Source organism: Mytilus galloprovincialis, chromosome 1 (assembly GCF_965363235.1).
Source record: "Mytilus galloprovincialis chromosome 1, xbMytGall1.hap1.1, whole genome shotgun sequence".
In the NCBI taxonomy this organism is placed as follows: domain Eukaryota; kingdom Metazoa; phylum Mollusca; class Bivalvia; order Mytilida; family Mytilidae; genus Mytilus; species Mytilus galloprovincialis.
Genome location: NC_134838.1, coordinates 89290311 through 89309241, shown reverse-complemented (window position 1 = coordinate 89309241; position 18931 = coordinate 89290311). Strand labels below are relative to the sequence as shown.

Genomic DNA, 18931 nt, shown 5'->3' with positions numbered 1-18931 from the left:
TACATGTTTCCAATATAAATATGATTGATCATCTAACATCTCTATTACTTATTTCGAACAAAAGCGAGTACCAGTGAACTTATGCATCGACATTATGTATCAGATACAAATTTGAGACTAGTCAAGTTTTGTTTTGTTAAATTTATCTGGTTAATCAAAAACACATATGGGATCAAAGGGGATCTCAAATTAGATGGTATTGAAACAAAACATCTAACGAATATCATAGAAAACAGATTTGATTCATGCCAAAACAATAAACTAAAACAAGTCCGACACAGAGAACAACCAAAACAACCACTTATTTGAGACAGGCACAACATAAAACAAGCTTGTTTTTAAAAATTAACTGTATTTTAAAAAGGTTCTTAATAACTACATGTTGATATATTTCCAATGACTTTTAGTGTAATATAAATAAATCACTTATAAATACGGTTAAACCGTTAAGGTTGTTGACGTTATCAAGTTTTATGTTACAGACTAACTGTCTTCAACTACGTCCTTGGACATTGTGTTTATTGATTTGTGGTAAATTCTGTCTTTTTCAATTGCTGGTTTCATTAATAGTATAATTCTTATGTATAGGTCTTTAGCATGAGTTTGTCTAAGAAAAAAATACCTTTCAATTTGTTCTTTAGTTTAGTAAAAAAACGAATTGTGTTTATCGAATCAACAAAAGATTGCATTATGAGAAAGGTAAAATCGATCAGGGACCAATTTAAAATTATTTTTTTTAAAAAGTATATAAAAAAACAATAAACACAGAAAGCTATGGTTTTCACTAGATAAATAACCATAACGCATATATTATCTCATGATATATGTTGACACTTTGATTAAGAAGAAATACCGACATACCTAGATAATACATTTAATTATCCAAATCAACACCATTCTATATTAATAGTCTTTTAATTGATTTAAAAAAACATATAATACCATAATAAGAAACCTGATTTTGAACAATATCATTGTTTTTTTTTAGAAATTGACCTTTGATCTCACTTCTGGGCGTCAATCTAGTCGTGTGACAGACACTGCATGGTTCTGTTGTGCTGTTTTGTGCGCTGTCCGGTTTGTTTTACGTGTTCGTTTTTATTTTGTGGTTTATCAGTACTTCGTTATTGACATGAATATCAATTATTTGGTCATTTTTGTAGATTTACTGTTTGCAAAAGTATGAATTATTCTAAATAGGGGGTTTCTAAATACTGAGGATTTTCTTATCACAGGTATAAATAACCTAAGCCGTATTTGGCACAACTTTTTTTGGAACTTTGGATCATTCATACTCTTCAGCTTTGTACTTGTTCTGCTTCTTACTATTTTGATCTGTGCGTTGCTGATGAGTCTGTCGTATCAAATAATACTTCTGGAACATTTGACATGAAATTACGGATTTTTTTTGTGTAATTAAAATTTGCTGTTACAAAATGTTAGAAATTATCATAAATTAAGAAATGTATCTCCCTCATGCAAAGCTCTGATTCCTTTCACGGATTTGGATATACTTTTTGGACCTTTTTGGACTATAGCTCTTTACCTTTTATATAAGCTTTGGATTTAAAATAGTTTGGCCACGAGCATCACTGAAGAGACCTGTATTGTCGAAATGCGCATCTGGTGGCTGGAAAAGTGGTACCGTTAATGTTATTACTACCACTGGGTCGATGCCTCTGCTGGTTGACTGTTAGTTCCTGAGGGTATCACCAGCCCAGTAGCCAGTACTTCGGTACTGGCATGAAATTACGGATTTTTTTGTGTTATTAAAACTTCCTGTTACAAAATGTTAGAAATTATTATATATTAAGGAATGTATCTCCCTCATGCAAAGCTCTGATTCCATTCACGGATTAGGCTATACTTTTTGGACCTTTTGGATTATAGCTCTTCATCTTTTATATAAGCTTTGGATTTCAAATATTTTGGCCACGAGCATCACTGAAGAGACATGTATTGTCGAAATGCGCATTTGGTGCAGGAAAATTGGTACCGTTAAAGTTATTAATACCACTGGGTCGATGCCTCTGCTGGTTGACTGTTAGTCCCCGAGGGTATCACCAGCCCAGTAGCCAGTACTTCGGTACTGGCATGAAAATACGGATTTTTTTTGTTATTAGAACTTGCTGTTACTAAATGTTAGAAATTATTGTAAATTAAAGAATGTATCTCCCTCATGTAAAGCTCTGATTCCTTTCACGGATTTGGCTATACTTTTTGGACATTTTTGGACTATAGCTCTTCACCTTCTATATAAGCTTTGGATTTAAAATATTTTGGCCACGAGCATCACTGAAGAGACATGTATTGTCGAAATGCGCATTTGGTGCAGGAAAATTGGTACCGTTAATGTTATTGATAGCTATTAGTATGTCGACATGTACTATTGTATTGTGTATATGTGTATTTCTCTGTCGTGAATGTTCTTGCATTTATTTGTTCTGTAGTCCTGTCATGTAATGTTGTCATTTAAGTGTTAAATTTAACATTGCCATAAAAGCGCGAGGTTTGGCTAGCCACACAACAAGGTCTAACCACCATTTTGTTTCTTAAAATGTCCTGTACCAAGTCAGGAAAATGGCAGTTGTTATCCTATATTTCGTGTCTGTGTGTTTTGCATTACCATTTCCTTTTCTTGCACTTCAATGTTTCTATTGTTTCTTTGTTTTGCACTTATAATTGACGTGTTTTCCCTCGATTTTAGTGTATATCTCAGATTTGTTTTCTCTCAATCGATTTATGACTTTAGAACAGCGGTATACTTCTGTTGCATTTATATACCAGTGTTATTTTTTTTTGTATGCCAGTTAATGTGAATAATTTTCAATAAAGGTTTATAAGTCATTGAAAAACACATAAATTCAAGCAAAGAAAATTAACATGGACAACATACTTTTTTCAACAATGAGTTGACAATATGTTAATAGAAATTATAGGTCACAAGATTTTCCCTGACCTAAATAGATGAGTTTGCAAGAACAATTCAAAAGAAGTATTGATATATGCTATCTTAAAAACATTGTTTATAAAATACAAAATGTGTTGATATGTTCAATATTATATATACATAAATGTAAAATGAATAACAATGATTTCTAACTACATATAATGACATATTTTTACATAGTTCAATGGAAGACGTATATTAACGTTGCTCTGGAATCCCAACAGTATTGCAAAAGTCTACACACAATATTGAGGTCATGTTTTCGTCTTTATGGATACAAGTGTCATCTACAGGAAAACTTTCAATACCAACATAGGACGGATCAGTGTATTGAATGTCCCTAAAATGAAAAAAAATCTGATTAAAATTTAAAACGAAAGTAAAGAATGAACTATAAATTAACAATTTTAGAAGGTTTTGGTCCTCAGTGATCTTCAACTCATTATTTTATTTGGCCTTAGAAACGTTTTTCTTTTATTTGGGCGACACTGATGAGTTTTTGATAGACGTACAAAAACAATCCTGGTATCTATGATGATTATTTTTATTAAATAATTGAATAATAAAACCAAGTTTAATTCATCATTTCTACATGAAGAGAAATGATGCACCAAGATAGGAATATGACAGTTCCTAACCATTCGTTTGGTGTGTTCAAGCTTTTGAATTGCCTTTTGACAAGGCAATACCGATTAGACTTTTCATTGGAGTTCGGTATATCTATATGAGGGTAGGTTGGAAACAAAACTTTACGACAAAAGAGATGATTTCAGCTAGCCAATAGTGAAGCATTGGGAAGCTGAAATCATCACTTCGTAAATTTTATGGACGCCATCACGAGTTGGTGGACCGTTAAGGAATATCTGTTGTATAGATATCGGATGTGTTTCTTGTGTCGTAACTACAGTCCCGTTCCCTTTTCACGAATGTGACCTATCGAATTAGACGTTTTACCTTTTATTTGTGACCTTTTTACCTATTGCTTCTGTTTGTTTTGTTCACGCATCATTATCATTAAGTTTGATGCGACTGTCGTACAAGTGAGAAATTTAGCGCTATAAAACAAGGTTCAATCCACCATTTTCTATATTTAAAAAATGCCTGTACCAAGTCAGGTATATGACAGTTGTTGTCCATTCGTTTTTGATGTGTTTTGCCATTTGATTTTGCAATGTGATTATGGACTTTCCGATTAGATTTTCCTCTGAGTTCAGTATTTTTGTGATTTTATTTTTTATTTTACTTTTTATTTACCATTTGAAATGCTGGTATCTTTTATGATTTGTCAAGGTTTCATATTAGAAGATGCTTTATAAACATCTAATGATTTCTAATTCTATATGAATCTTAACAAATTGGATATGATCGTTGTTGTACTTTAGAAAAGGTGAAAACAGCTTATGCTTGGGATGTTCCACCTTCGGCAATGAACTGGTCACGAAAAATATTGCTACACGTTAAAACATATGTTATTTTCAATAACTTTGATTGTATCTTTACACATATTTTTGCGTTGATGTAATTATAACAATTCAGTTTAAGACAAATCGAAAGAGAGAGAAAGCTATATATTTGTACCTACAGAACTTACATGACACCTTTTGCAGTGTTTGACCTCTCTTCTGAAATACTCTCAAAACGATGACGTTTCTTAAGATTTTTCGATGCCGCATAATACTTCAGGAAACTTAGCATTGACCGCCTTCCTTGCTGTAAAGAAAGTTTACACCATTTTTTAGGTTCTAGCTTACGATGTCCTTTAAGTACATATATAAACGTTACTTCGCATAAACATTTTTGTGAGTCAAGACGTTCTTTCATGTAGCATTTCAGTTTTGAATTGTGCTCTATTATTAACTCATTATAGCTAAACATTGCGTAGAATAACCACCAAACACCTTGAACAGTTAGGAATAACTCAAGAAAATAAACCATACAAGAAAATACTCCAAGAAGAAGATTCAAATTATATCATTTTCTTTTTTTTTCTTCTGTATTTCAGATACAACAAACATTTTAACGTTTACTTACCTCATTAGCATAAGCTCTGTCTTCTGGTTCCAACTGAAAATCCATCGTTCCAACGTGACCTGTATTTATTCCAACAGTTCTATCCAGGTCTTCTGCCTAATCATCAAATCAAATATAAGCAAAACAATACAAAACTTTGTTATACTATCTAAAAATGACCAATACATCATTATTTGAAGTATTATTTTCACGTCATAATTTAAAAGTATAATTAAGATACAAGGTAGTATAGATAATATATTGATAGCATTATGATATTGGTATCAACTTCTTGATTCTAAGCTGTGTAAGTATTCATTCCAGAGTTCTATTGGTATTTGATTATAATTTGCGTATATTATGGTAATTTTGTCTTTGGACACAGGCAAAGGCAGAATGGGGCAGCGTTGAACATGTTTGTGCGTGCCACCTCCTCCTCTTATCTAGGACAATGGTGTTACAGCATAGCATTTAAACAAAATGTAAAAGGCTGTTGAAACTATGTCTATATTAATTCCATTCAGTCGGATTTTTTTAAATGTAAGTTAAAACTCGTTAATAAGACTTGAATATCGATAAACTACTGGAGTCACTTTCACAAAAATACTTACGATGCAGATTGATCGGAAGTATACTGAGTTGTTCATGACTTCCGACCAATCTTTATAGTCATATGTTTTTTGGTGAAATCGATTCAAGTTGCCTATATTTATAAAATTAGATGAACGATTATCCTTCCTTTTATCTGTCTCTCATACATATAATGTATAATATTATAACTATTTAACTTTTGATAAAAATGCAAAGTACATAGCTACAGGGAATTGATACCTTAAATTTGAAAAATAATTGCTTTTTGTCAGAGTACATCAATGTTAAAAAGATTTAAAATTTAGATTTTAAATAAGTTAGCGGTTGTGCTCAGGCACCATGTCCGTTATACTACTTCGTCAGTTATTATTAATATTTGGTTTTTTGTTGGATTATCGATCTTCACAAGTGATTGATTTACCCATTATCCTCCTTTTCACGTCGACATTTGGCAAAACCAGACGCTTTTTAGACCAGAAAATATCTGCAGCAAATCTACACAAATCTGACACATAAGTTGTTAAAAACGATAATTAATTTTAAAGTGCTTCAAACAGTATTGTTCAGAGATTTGATTATCGCTTATTTTGACTCGATTGTTACAATTGTTGAAGCGCCCGGCGAAACTAAAATTTTCATGCAGCAGACGGGATGGCATGGTCGGGCTTTGTCTGCGTTCTGAGAGAAATAGTTAATATCTAAAATTTGTTTTGAATTTTTTGACATTTTGAATTAGTTTATATCTAGCAGAAGTTTATTTCTTTTAATTTTTAACATTATATTGGATAAATACAGTATACGCATCAAATATTGGAGATAGCAGAATTCCAATATTGTTTGTTTAAGGTGGATGCAAATCTATTTTTTTCCCATCGTGCTGAGACTCGATCGGCCACAGCAGAATCGGGCAAATTATTGTGTTTCTTTTACATTGTTTTAAATCTTATATTATCTGACATATATAATCAAATATTTACATAAGTTATCATAGTGTGTCTTTTTCAGTTTAAAATGCTTAGAGCTTCTAAAAGAAAAAGGGTGGCGCCCAAGGAAAGAGGAGATAGCGTGGCTCCGGCCGCTAAGAGAAGTGTCTTGCGTCGAAAAGTTGGAAATGTTCATGATATCAGATCAACAGAGAGTCCAGTGACAACCAATACACTAGATACAGAAAAAATAACTATGGCTCCGGTCCCCACAACCACTACTGAACCCATTACGCATTCAGGTAATTGTCCAGTATTTCAAACCCCTTCTCCTTGCATTAAGGCCAGTGATATCCTTGCTAGAAATATCCCTGTGAGCTTGAGACAAAAAAAAATTACTGGAGAGTATATTGACCTGGCATTACTATAAGTCAATTCAAAAGCCTCAGCAGGTGATAAACAAATAGTAGTTATTTCGTAGGGAGAAATTTTGATAAAACTACGGCAGCAACAACAAAAAATTGACTCCATAGATACCTGGACAGACGCATATTTAGTGTATATAAGTATATATTGTACTGCTCACCCGCATGTATGTCAAGAAATACTAAAGTACATGCATACTATTCGGTTAGGCGCTAAGCGGTGCGCAGTAGGGTGGAAATCGTATGACGAACAATTCCGCCTAAGAATGTCACAGGATCCAGCTGGTTCTTGGGCTGTTATTGACCCTGAGCTATGGCTGCTTTATATGTATCCTCCATCTTCTAATAGTAATGCACCAGTAAGCACGGGGCGCTTTAAATATTACGCATTCAATTACCAAGGCAAATGCGTGAATCAATCATGTCCTTATACTCATTCTTGTTTAAGATGTTCTGATCAGCACCCACTTATACAGTGCCCAAGACAAAACGTTTTGTCTAATAGGGTAGGCGGAAAAGCAAGATTTCAGCAACCTATGCCTCAATTTAGACCGAGATTTTAGGCACGTGGTGGCAACCCAGTGCAATATCCCACCAATACGAAATCGTATTCTGGTCAATATATGAAGTGATTCTTTAGCAGAATGCAATGAAAGTTGTGGTACAATATTTTTTATGTTTCTATCTTAAAGAGATGTGTAATAATTTATGACATTGTTCATATTGTTAATTTTGTATAGAATTAAGATTGAATTACTGTCAGAGTCCAAACTATTGCGCCACCTATGGGATAAAGGGTGGACTCCAATAAACATAATTGAATTAAAAACATATCTTGGTGATTATGCAAATAGGGTGGATGCTCAACTCCTGCTTGAGGGGTTTACTTTTGGATTTAGGATACAATATGAAGGTCCACGTATTTCTACTACCGCAAAAAAAAATTGGTGTCTGCAGAAATACACAAGTCCGAAACATTAGCAAAGTTGCACGACGAGGTCAAACTTTGTAGGATTTTGGGTCCATTTTCCAAAAAACCTATATCGACACTGCGAATTTCTCCAATTGGACTTGTTCAGAAACCAGATAATGGTTGGCGTCTCTATCTCATTTGTCTTATCCAAGTGGTGGTAGTATTAATGATTTTATACCCGAAGATTATTGTAGTGTGAAAAACTGATCATTTGACAATGTTTTGAATATGATTGAAGCTCTCGGAGAGCGTGCAAAAATCGGATAAATCGATATTCGCCAAGCATTTAGGCTTTTAATCATAAATCCTGCAGATTTTGTTCTTATGGGTATCAAATTTCATAATAAGTTTTACATCAATAAATGTCTACCCTTAGGATTAAGTAGCTCATGTCAGCTTTTTGAACGATTTTAGACCTTTTTACACTATGTTGTTCAGTCAAAGTCGGGTCTGGACAATTTGGATCATTATTTGGATGATTTTATATTTGCTGGACACGAGTCAAATAATAATTGTGAGTTGTTAATGGACACTTTTATGAAAGTTTGTAAGGATGTATGCGTGCCATTGGCAGACAACAAAACAGTTGGTCCTACAACAACCTTAACATTTCTTGGTCTTGAAATGGATACTTTACTTATGTTGGTAAAATTCTGGAAAACAAGGTCATTAAGTTAAGGTCTGGTATTCAATATATGGTTGATCGGAAAAAAATAAAATTGAAGGAACTAGAGTCAATCATTGGGCTAATGGCATTTTGCTCACGTGCAATTCCGTCATCAAGGGCTTTTACTAGAAGGTTTTATAATGTAATTTCAAACCTTAAACACGGAAAGTCGTATCATTATGTAAAAATTAATCAAGAGCTGAGATATGATGCTTTAGTCTGGTTAGAGTTTTTAGAAAATTTTAATGGCGAATGCTTTATTTCGGAAAGTCTCTGGGTATCAAGTGATACGCTTGAGCTGTTTACTGTTAGTTCTGGAAATGCTGCTCTTGGTCGTGGGGCTTATTTTGACAAGCAATGGACTCAATTTCGATGGCCTGTCGCGGATCGAGTGGAGATATAAGGAGTTCATGTCCGATATATCTTTTTTAGAGCTGGTGCCTATATTATGGCCATGTTAATTTGGTCCCCTCAATTTAGCAACAAGGAAATTTTATTAAGAATAGATAAGCAAGCACTAGTTTTGATAATTAACAAGCGATCATCAAAATCGAATTACGTAATGAAGTTAATTGGTCCTCTAGTATTGTTATTAATGAGAAAAAATATTGAGGTACGAGCGTTGCATATTCCAGGCGAAAGTAATGCAATTGCAGATTCTCTGTCTCGTTTTCAGGTGATCCGTTTCCGTATATTGGCCCCGGAAGCAGACCAAACTCCATCAGACATTCCTGTGGAGTTTCACATGGTCATTTCGGAACTAATAGATTTTTTAATAAACAATTCGGTAGATCCTAGTACATGAAAGTTGTACACCAGGGCTTTAAATTTTTTAACAGTTTCAGGAAAGATATCGGTCTTGCTAATGTATGGCCTGTGTCACTGCACGACATTGTTGCTTTTATTGCATTTATGTATAAATCTGGATTCGCTCATTCAACAATTAATTCGTACACATGAGGCCTAAGTTTCTACAACAAGCTAAATGATTATGACGACTATACACAAAAAATTATCGTAAGGAAAATGATCGATGGTGTAAGCGTACAAGGTCGCCTCAGATGGACACTAGACTGTCTATTTCAAGAGAGTTATTGGGTCGTATTTTGTCAATATTATCTTGTATCTGCAGTTCTGCATACGAGGTAAGGCTTTTCAAGGCGGTTTTTTCCTTGGCCTTTCATGGTCTTTTTAGGGTTGGGGAGTTGACAGTTCAAACTATGAGTAATACATATTATTCAAATCATGCTTTAAACATGAATGATGTACAAATTTAAAAAAAATATTTAGAAATTCATTTGGTTTCATCTAAGACCGATCAGTTTGGTAGAGGCGTAACCATACACATTCCGGAGCAATTCGACAAATGTATTTGTCCGGTGGTTTTATTGCCTTGCTATTTGCGAGACAGACCTGTAGTAGATGGAACGCTATTTTGTCATTTTGACGGTAAACCATTGACTAAAAACCAGTTTTCTGAAATACTCAAAAAGTCAATTTATGGGTCGTCAATTATTAAGAATGTGTTAGTGGAATCAAGGCAACGCCCGGGAGGAGCTAATTTGGCTTTGAATATGTTGGGAGTAAATATTTGGTGGCAAGGAATCGGTGGACTAAATCTCTCTAAGATGAAAAATCGCATTAGAATAATGCTGAGATTTGAAGATCCTTCCAGCTATATTATAGTGCACATTGGGGAAAATGATATAGGTAATATCAAACTAGGTTACTTACATTACCAATTTGTTAAATTTATGTCATGGTTATCAAATAAATTACCTGAATCGACAATAATTTGGTCGCAAGTATTACCCAGATTACAGTGGAGGTATTCAACCAATGGGAATTGTATGGAGAAGTACAGACGTCAGTTAAACAGCTCCATTGGTGTCGACGTGACAAAGCATGGAGGCTGTTACATTCGGTATCCTGACATAAAAGCTACACATAAGTTCCTAGCAGAAGATGAGGTGCATTTAACTAAGATAAGAAATGATTTTTTTCTGAATATAATCCAGGGAGCACTAGAAACAATTATTTCTAGTAAGACGGGTGTCATTACTTTTCCAGACGACTATTATACACTTTGAATTTTGATAGTTGACGCGTTGTAAATATTTTATCTGCTCATATTATGAACTTCGTAATTAGTTTAGATGAAACATCAGTGTTACTGATGCTGTTTTATGTATAATGTAAATAATATCTTCCTTGTTCCTCTGTTCATTTATTAGAAATTGTTTCATTCAAATTTGCTTGCAATGGCACAGCTACGTGCAGCCCCCCCCCCGCCAATTGTATTGGCGGTTGACGGTTCTACGAAACTTTTATTCAAGGCTAAAATTGTCGCAGCACCGTCAATTTTGCAGATTTCGCTGCGCTTAAAGAACATATTCGCAGTTAACAGATTTATTTAAATCGTATAATAGCATTAGCCTATGATTTCTAGGGTTAATAGCTTATCTTTCATATATGGTCGTCCACCTCGAACATATTCGGCGATCATCATACAACATTTTCAAAGAAACATATGCATTTCTATCACGGCATTTTAGTTCATATTATATCACAAATTGCATTTCATATAATAGTACATATATCATATTTGTTAATAAATGCTGTGTCCATTTCCTGCCAACTCTAATTTTTTTTAATGAGCATCTAAGATAATTGAACCAATTTCGGTAAACTGGTATTTGATTAGTTCGGTGTACTCTTTTCATACACTTAATACAGAAAGCATCAGTATAAATGTGATTCCACTTCATCTTACCCAATATCGCACGTTCAAGGGTTAATGCGTTTCCCTCACTTTTTGCTTTTTACTTTTGTTTTTCTTCTTAATCGATTTCAAGATTATAACATCGGTAAACTATTATTGCTTAAATCTATCAACTTACCACAACAAAACCCTTTTTGACATTAAGAAGAAGAGCATTCTGAAGTACATTAAAAAACGAAAACAATCCAGTAATTTCCTGCCTCTGATATCCTAGAAACCTTTGTTGCAGGCAAATACCAGAATTTTCGATGAACTCTTTTAACTCGGAAAATTCTATCTGCAATGAACAAACAACCTTATAAAGTACAAAAGATCTAGATTTATTTTCATTACGGACACAAGATATACCGTATAAAAAGTTATAATGCTTGTTATATATCCAGCAATGTATGGATAACTACTGTGCACTTTTCTGAATTTGGCTATATGTTAGGTCTTCCACATTTGTAGAAGTTTTGATTTTCTAATATTTTGGCCTTAGGCATCACTGTGAATATATTTATTGTCTGAATGCCCATCTGCTGCAGTAAGAAGTGGTACTGTTAATGCTCTTAGCTTCATATATTAACTTTTACAAAGAATATCCTCTTGAAATATAAAAAATAATGCAACACATTACTTTTCACCAGGGTAACTTTTTTTTTTAAATTTCTGTTGCTTATTTTATAAAATAGGTTGTTAACGTTTGCATGGTTACTTTTTTTATAAACTGAAGAATTATTTTTTCATTATCTTTCTTATTTGTCATATTTCAAAAACTGCACTCTATATATCCTGTTTTGAACTTTATAGTAATAGATATGCCACAAAAAAAAAATATTGATTCTCTAGTGTGACAGTTTATTGGGATTGACCAACCCAAAACAAAGGAACTACACTTTTATATACTATCGCTCTAATGTGAAAACCACAGACGCATTCTGTACGGACCAAAAGCTTACATTCCACTGCAAACTCAAGACGGTACACGCATCTGTGTGAGAGAAAAACTGTGCAAGATGTCAATTAAAACTATAATTTACATAGAAGAGCCCAATTTTTATAACAGATTCAGAGGAATTGCGTTCCTAAGTTTTTGTCATTGTTACAATACTAAAAAAAATATGTCAAAGTGCCATGACAACTATTGATTAAAACTGACGGTTTATAACGGTCAGGGGAATATGACGATAAATAATCTAGCCAAGTATGAAAGCTTTATAACGGTCTGTAAGTATTGACATGTTTCAGATTCAGATGAACAGATGGTTGTTTCACCATATATACCCTGTGGCGTAACATAAACATACGTTCAATCTAACCTACCTCTCCATTCCCGTCCTTATCTATAGCATCAAAGGCCAACTCGGCACTGCAATTTTCCCCGAATAGTAAGTTAGAATGGACTTTATTTAGCTCTTCCTTAAATTAAAAAAAAAAACGGTTAGGCCTACAAATGTTTTAAATACCACAGTCAGCAATTATTAACTATAAAATGAGAGTCAACAGTTATTAACTAAATGAGAGTCAACAGTTATTAACTAAATGAGAGTCAACAGTTATGAACTAAATGAGAGTCAACAGTTATTAACTAAATGAGAGTCAACAGTTATGAACTAAATGAGAGTCAACAGTTATGAACTAAATGAGGGTCAACAGTTATGAACTAAATGAGAGTCAACAGTTATTAACTAAATGAGAGTCAACAGTTATTAACTAAATGAGAGTCAACAGTTATTAACTAAATGAGAGTCAACAGTTATGAACTAAATGAGAGTCAGCAGTTATTAACTAAATGAGGGTCAACAGTTATGAACTAAATGAGAGTCAACAGTTATTAACTAAATGAGAGTCAACAGTTATGAACTAAATGAGAGTCAACAGTTATGAACTAAATGAGAGTCAACAGTTATTAACTAAATGAGGGTCAACAGTTATTAACTAAATGAGAGTCAACAGTTATAAACTAAATGAAAGTCAGCAGTTATTAACTAAATGAGGGTCAACAGTTATTAACTAAATGAGGGTCAACAGTTATAAACTAAATGAGAGTCAGCAGTTATTAACTAAATGAGGGTCAACAGTTATCAACTAAATGAGAGTCAACAGTTATTAACTAAATGAGAGTCAATAGTTATGAACTAAATGAGAGTCAACAGTTATGAACTTAATGAGAGTCAACAGTTATGAACTAAATGAGAGTCAGCAGTTATTAACTAAATGAGAGTCAACAGTTATTAACTAAATGAGAGTCAACAGTTATTAACTAAATGAGAGTCAACAGTTATGAACTAAATGAGAGTCAACAGTTATGAACTAAATGAGAGTCAACAGTTATGAACTAAATGAGAGTCAACAGTTATAAACTAAATGAGAGTCAGCAGTTATTAACTAAATGAGAGTCAACAGTTATTAACTAAATGAGAGTCAACAGTTATTAACTAAATGAGGGTCAACAGTTATTAACTAAATGAGAGTCAACAGTTATTAACTAAATGAGGGTAGACAGTTATTAACTAAATGAGAGTCAACAGTTATTAACTAAATGAGAGTCAACAGTTATTAACTAAATGAGAGTCAACAGTTATTAACTAAATGAGAGTCAACAGTTATTACTTAAATAAGAGTCAACAGTTATGAACTAAATGAGAGTCAACAGTTATGAACTAAATGAGAGTCAACAGTTATGAACTAAATGAGAGTCAACAGTTATTTACTAAATGAGGGTCAACAGTTATTAGATAAATGAGGGTCAACAGTTATTAACTAAATGAGGGTCGACAGTTATTAACTAAATGAGAGTCAACAGTTATGAACTAAATGAGAGTCAACAGTTATGAACTAAATGAGAGTCAACAGTTATTAACTAATGAGAGTCAACAGTTATTAACTAAATGAGAGTCAATAGTTATTAACTAAATGACAGTCAACAGTTATGAACTAAATAAGGTCAACAGTTATTAACTAAATGAGAGTCAACAGTTATTAACTAAATGAGAGTCAACAGTTATTAACTAAATGAGAGTCAACAGTTATTACTTAAATAAGAGTCAACAGTTATGAACTAAATGAGAGTCAACAGTTATGAACTAAATGAGAGTCAACAGTTATTTACTAAATGAGAGTCAGCAGCTATTAACTAAATGAGAGTCAACAGTTATTAACTAAATGAGAGTCAACAGTTATTAACTAAATGAGGGTCAGCAGTTATTAACTAAATGAGGGTCAACAGTTATTAACTAAATGAGAGTCAACAGTTATTAACTAAATGAGAGTCAACAGTTATTAACTAAATGAGAATCAACAGTTATTAACTAAATGAGAGTCAACAGTTATGAACGAAATGAGAGTCAACAGTTATGAACGAAATGAGAGTCAACAGTTATTAACTAAATAAGGGTCAACAGTTATTAACTAAATGAAAGTCAACAGTTATTCACTAAATGAGAGTCAACAGTTATTAACTAAATGAGAGTCAACAGTTATTAACTAAATGAGAGTCAACAGTTATTCACTAAATGAGAGTCAACAGTTATTCACTAAATAAGAGTCAACAGTTATTAACTAAATGAGGGTCAACAGTTATGAACTAAATGAGGGTCAACAGTTATTAACTAAATGAGAGTCAACAGTTATTAACTAAATGAGAGTCAACAGTTATTAACTAAATGAGGGTCAACAGTTATTAACTAAATGAGAGTCAACAGTTATTAACTAAATGAGAGTCAACAGTTATTAACTAAATGAGAGTCAACAGTTATTAACTAAATGAGAGTCAACAGTTATGAACTAAATAAGAGTCAACAGTTATTAACTAAATGAGGGTCAACAGTTATGAACTAAATGAGGGTCAACAGTTATTAACTAAATGAGAGTCAACAGTTATGAACTAAATGAGAGTCAACAGTTATGAACTAAATGAGAGTCAGCAGTTATTAACTAAATGAGGGTCAACAGTTATTAACTAAATGAGAGTCAACAGTTATTAACTAAATGAGAGTCAACAGTTATTAACTAAATGAGAGTCAACAGTTATGAACTAAATGAGAGTCAACAGTTATTAACTAAATGAGGGTCAACAGTTATTAACTAAATGAGAGTCAACAGTTATAAACTAAATGAGAGTCAGCAGTTATTAACTAAATGAGAGTCAACAGTTATAAACTAAATGAGAGTCAGCAGTTATTAACTAAATGAGGGTCAACAGTTATGAACTAAATGAGAGTCAACAGTTATGAACTAAATGAGAGTCAACAGTTATTAACTAAATGAGAGTCAACAGTTATTAACTAAATGAGGGTCAACAGTTATTAACTAAATGAGAGTCAACAGTTATAAACTAAATGAGAGTCAGCAGTTATTAACTAAATGAGAGTCAACAGTTATTAACTAAATGAGAGTCAACAGTTATTAACTAAATGAGGGTCAACAGTTATTAACTAAATGAGAGTCAACAGTTATTAACTAAATGAGGGTAGACAGTTATTAACTAAATGAGAGTCAACAGTTATTAACTAAATGAGAGTCAACAGTTATTACTTAAATAAGAGTCAACAGTTATGAACTAAATGAGAGTCAACAGTTATGAACTAAATGAGAGTCAACAGTTATTTACTAAATGAGGGTCAACAGTTATTAGATAAATGAGGGTCAACAGTTATTAACTAAATGAGGGTCAACAGTTATTAACTAAATGAGAGTCAACAGTTATGAACTAAATGAGAGTTAACAGTTATGAACTAAATGAGAGTCAACAGTTATTAACTAATGAGAGTCAACAGTTATTAACTAAATGAGAGTCAATAGTTATTAACTAAATGACAGTCAACAGTTATGAATTAAATAAGGTCAACAGTTATTAATTAAATGAGAGTCAACAGTTTTTAACTAAATGAAAGTCAACAGTTATGAACTAAATGAGAGTCAACAGTTATTACTTAAATAAGAGTCAACAGTTATGAACTAAATGAGAGTCAACAGTTATGAACTAAATGAGAGTCAACAGTTATTTACTAAATGAGAGTCAGCAGCTATTAACTAAATGAGAGTCAACAGTTATTAACTAAATGAGAGTCAACAGTTATTAACTAAATGAGGGTCAGCAGTTATTAACTAAATGAGGGTCAGCAGTTATTAACTAAATGAGGGTCAACAGTTATTAACTAAATGAGAGTCAACAGTTATTAACTAAATGAGAATCAACAGTTATTAACTAAATGAGAGTCAACAGTTATGAACGAAATAAGAGTCACCAGTTATGAACGAAATGAGAGTCAACAGTTATTAACGAAATGAGAGTCAACAGTTATTAACTAAATGAGGGTCAACAGTTATTAACTAAATGAAAGTCAACAGTTATTCACTAAATGAGAGTCAACAGTTATTAACTAAATGAGAGTCAACAGTTATTAACTAAATGAGAGTCAACAGTTATTAACTAAATGAGAGTCAACAGTTATTCACTAAATAAGAGTCAACAGTTATGAACTAAATGAGGGTCAACAGTTATGAACTAAATGAGGGTCAACAGTTATTAACTAAATGAGAGTCAACAGTTATTAACTAAATGAGAGTCAACAGTTATTAACTAAATGAGGGTCAACAGTTATTAACTAAATGAGAGTCAACAGTTATTAACTAAATGAGAGTCAACAGTTATTCACTAAATACGAGTCAACAGTTATTAACTAAATGAGGGTCAACAGTTATGAACTAAATGAGGGTCAACAGTTATTAACTAAATGAGAGTCAACAGTTATTAACTAAATGAGAGTCAACAGTTATTAACTAAATGAGCGTCAACAGTTATTAACTAAATGAGAGTCAGCAGTTATGAACTAAATGAGAGTCAACAGTTATGAACTAAATGAGAGTCAACAGTTATGAACTAAATGAGAGTCAACAGTTATGAACTAAATGAGAGTCAACAGTTATTAACTAAATGAGAGTCAACAGTTATGAACTAATAAGAATACGCAATAATAAACTATGTGTATCACAAAGTCAGTAATTACAAATTTTAAAAGACTATTCTTATTTGTATGTTAAAAATTTTCAAGTGTCATATATATATCATATCATAACAATCAATATATGGACATTGATTGATTTCAATTCATCAAGACGAAAAATGTCAAACCATTCAAAAGCAATGCAGTTCAATATTATTTAATCTTTGGTTTTAAATAAACTATCTAAACAGTGCCATAGTAAAAAGAATTATAATTGAATCATCTTTTAAAATAGACTCTATATGTATGCATAGGCAAAAAAATATATACCTTCTTCAAAGTGCAGCTTATCAAAAAAAAAACATCAAACACTACGACGTCAAATGCTATATATTTAAAATCTGCTTGTTTTAGAAATTTTTAACATGGGCCTTCATATTATATTGTTAATACTTTTGTGTATGGATATATGTTGTAAAGCGCTTAGGGTAATTTTAATATTATATAATGCGCTGTTATAAATACTGTATAATAAATAATAATAATAATAATAATAATAATAATAATAATAATAATAATAATAATAATAATAATAATAATAATAATAATAATGCTCAAAATAGCATTTTAAAAATGAAACTTACATCTTGAAAAGCGTTGATAAATTCTTCTCGATCAATAACTTCATCCCCATCTATATTATGTTTCTTTAAAACCTGAAAATAATCATGCCACTGTAAGGCTTTGTAATTTCAGATATAAGCCTTTTTAGCTCACCTGGCCCAAAGGGCCAAGTGAGCTTTTCTCATCACTTGGCGTCCGGCGTCGGTCGTCGTCGTCGTCCGTCGTCGTCGTCCTGCGTCCGGCGTTAACTTTTACAAAAATCTTCTCCTCTGAAACTACTAGGCCAAATTTAACCAAACTTGGCCACAATCATCATTGGGGTATCTAGTTTAAAAATTGTGTCCGGTGACCCCGCCAACTAACCAAGATGGCCGCCATGGCTATAAATAGAACATAGGGGTAAAATGCAGTTTTTGGCTTATATCTCAAAAACCAAAGCATTTAGGGCAAATCTGACATGGGGTAATATTGTTAATCAGGTTAAGATCTATCTGCCCTGAAATTTTCAGATGAATCTGACATTCCGTTGTTAGGTTGCTGCCCCTGAATTGGTAATTTTAAGGAAATTTTGTTGTTTTTGGTTATTATCTTGAATATTATTTCAGATAGAGATAAACTGTAAAAGGCAATAATGTTCAGCAAAGTAAGATCTACAAATAAGTCAACATGACCAAAATGATCAGTTGACCACTTTAGGAGTTATTGCCCTTTATAGTCAATTTTTAACCATTTTTCGTAAATCTTAGTAATCTTTTAGAAAAATCTTCTCCTCTGAAACTGCTGGGCCAAATTATTTGAAACTTGGCCACAATCATCATTGGGGTATCTAGTTTAAAAATTGTGTCCGGTGACCCCGCCAACTAACCGAGATGACCGCCATGGCTATAAATAGAACATAGGGGTAAAATGCAGTTTTTGGCTTATAACTCAAAAACCAAAGCATTTAGAGCAAATCTGACATGGGTAAAATTGTTAATCAGGTGAAGATCTATCTGCCCTGAAATTTTCAGATGAATTGGACAACCTGTTTTTGGGTTGCGGCCCCTGAATTGGTAA

The 18931-nt window shown here is 32.7% G+C and overlaps 1 protein-coding gene across 2 annotated transcripts in view; it reads right to left on the bottom strand.

Moving 5' to 3' along the window:
- Window positions 1–896: 896 nt before the first annotated feature.
- Window positions 897–18931, bottom strand: part of LOC143043738 (uncharacterized) — a 59258-nt gene continuing 41223 nt past the window's right edge. The window contains exons 11-16 of one of the 2 annotated variants that reach the window (XM_076215922.1): window positions 17896–17967; window positions 12627–12722; window positions 11440–11598; window positions 4982–5077; window positions 4542–4660; window positions 897–3290 (exon numbers count right to left, since the gene is read on the bottom strand). In XM_076215922.1, the coding sequence (XP_076072037.1) occupies window positions 3149–3290; window positions 4542–4660; window positions 4982–5077; window positions 11440–11598; window positions 12627–12722; window positions 17896–17967 (684 nt within the window). In that variant the 3' untranslated portion in view covers window positions 897–3148. Of the gene's footprint in view, window positions 3291–4532; window positions 4661–4981; window positions 5078–11439; window positions 11599–12626; window positions 12723–17895; window positions 17968–18931 lie in introns of both variants that reach the window. The other variant, XM_076215929.1, reaches the window with a different exon arrangement.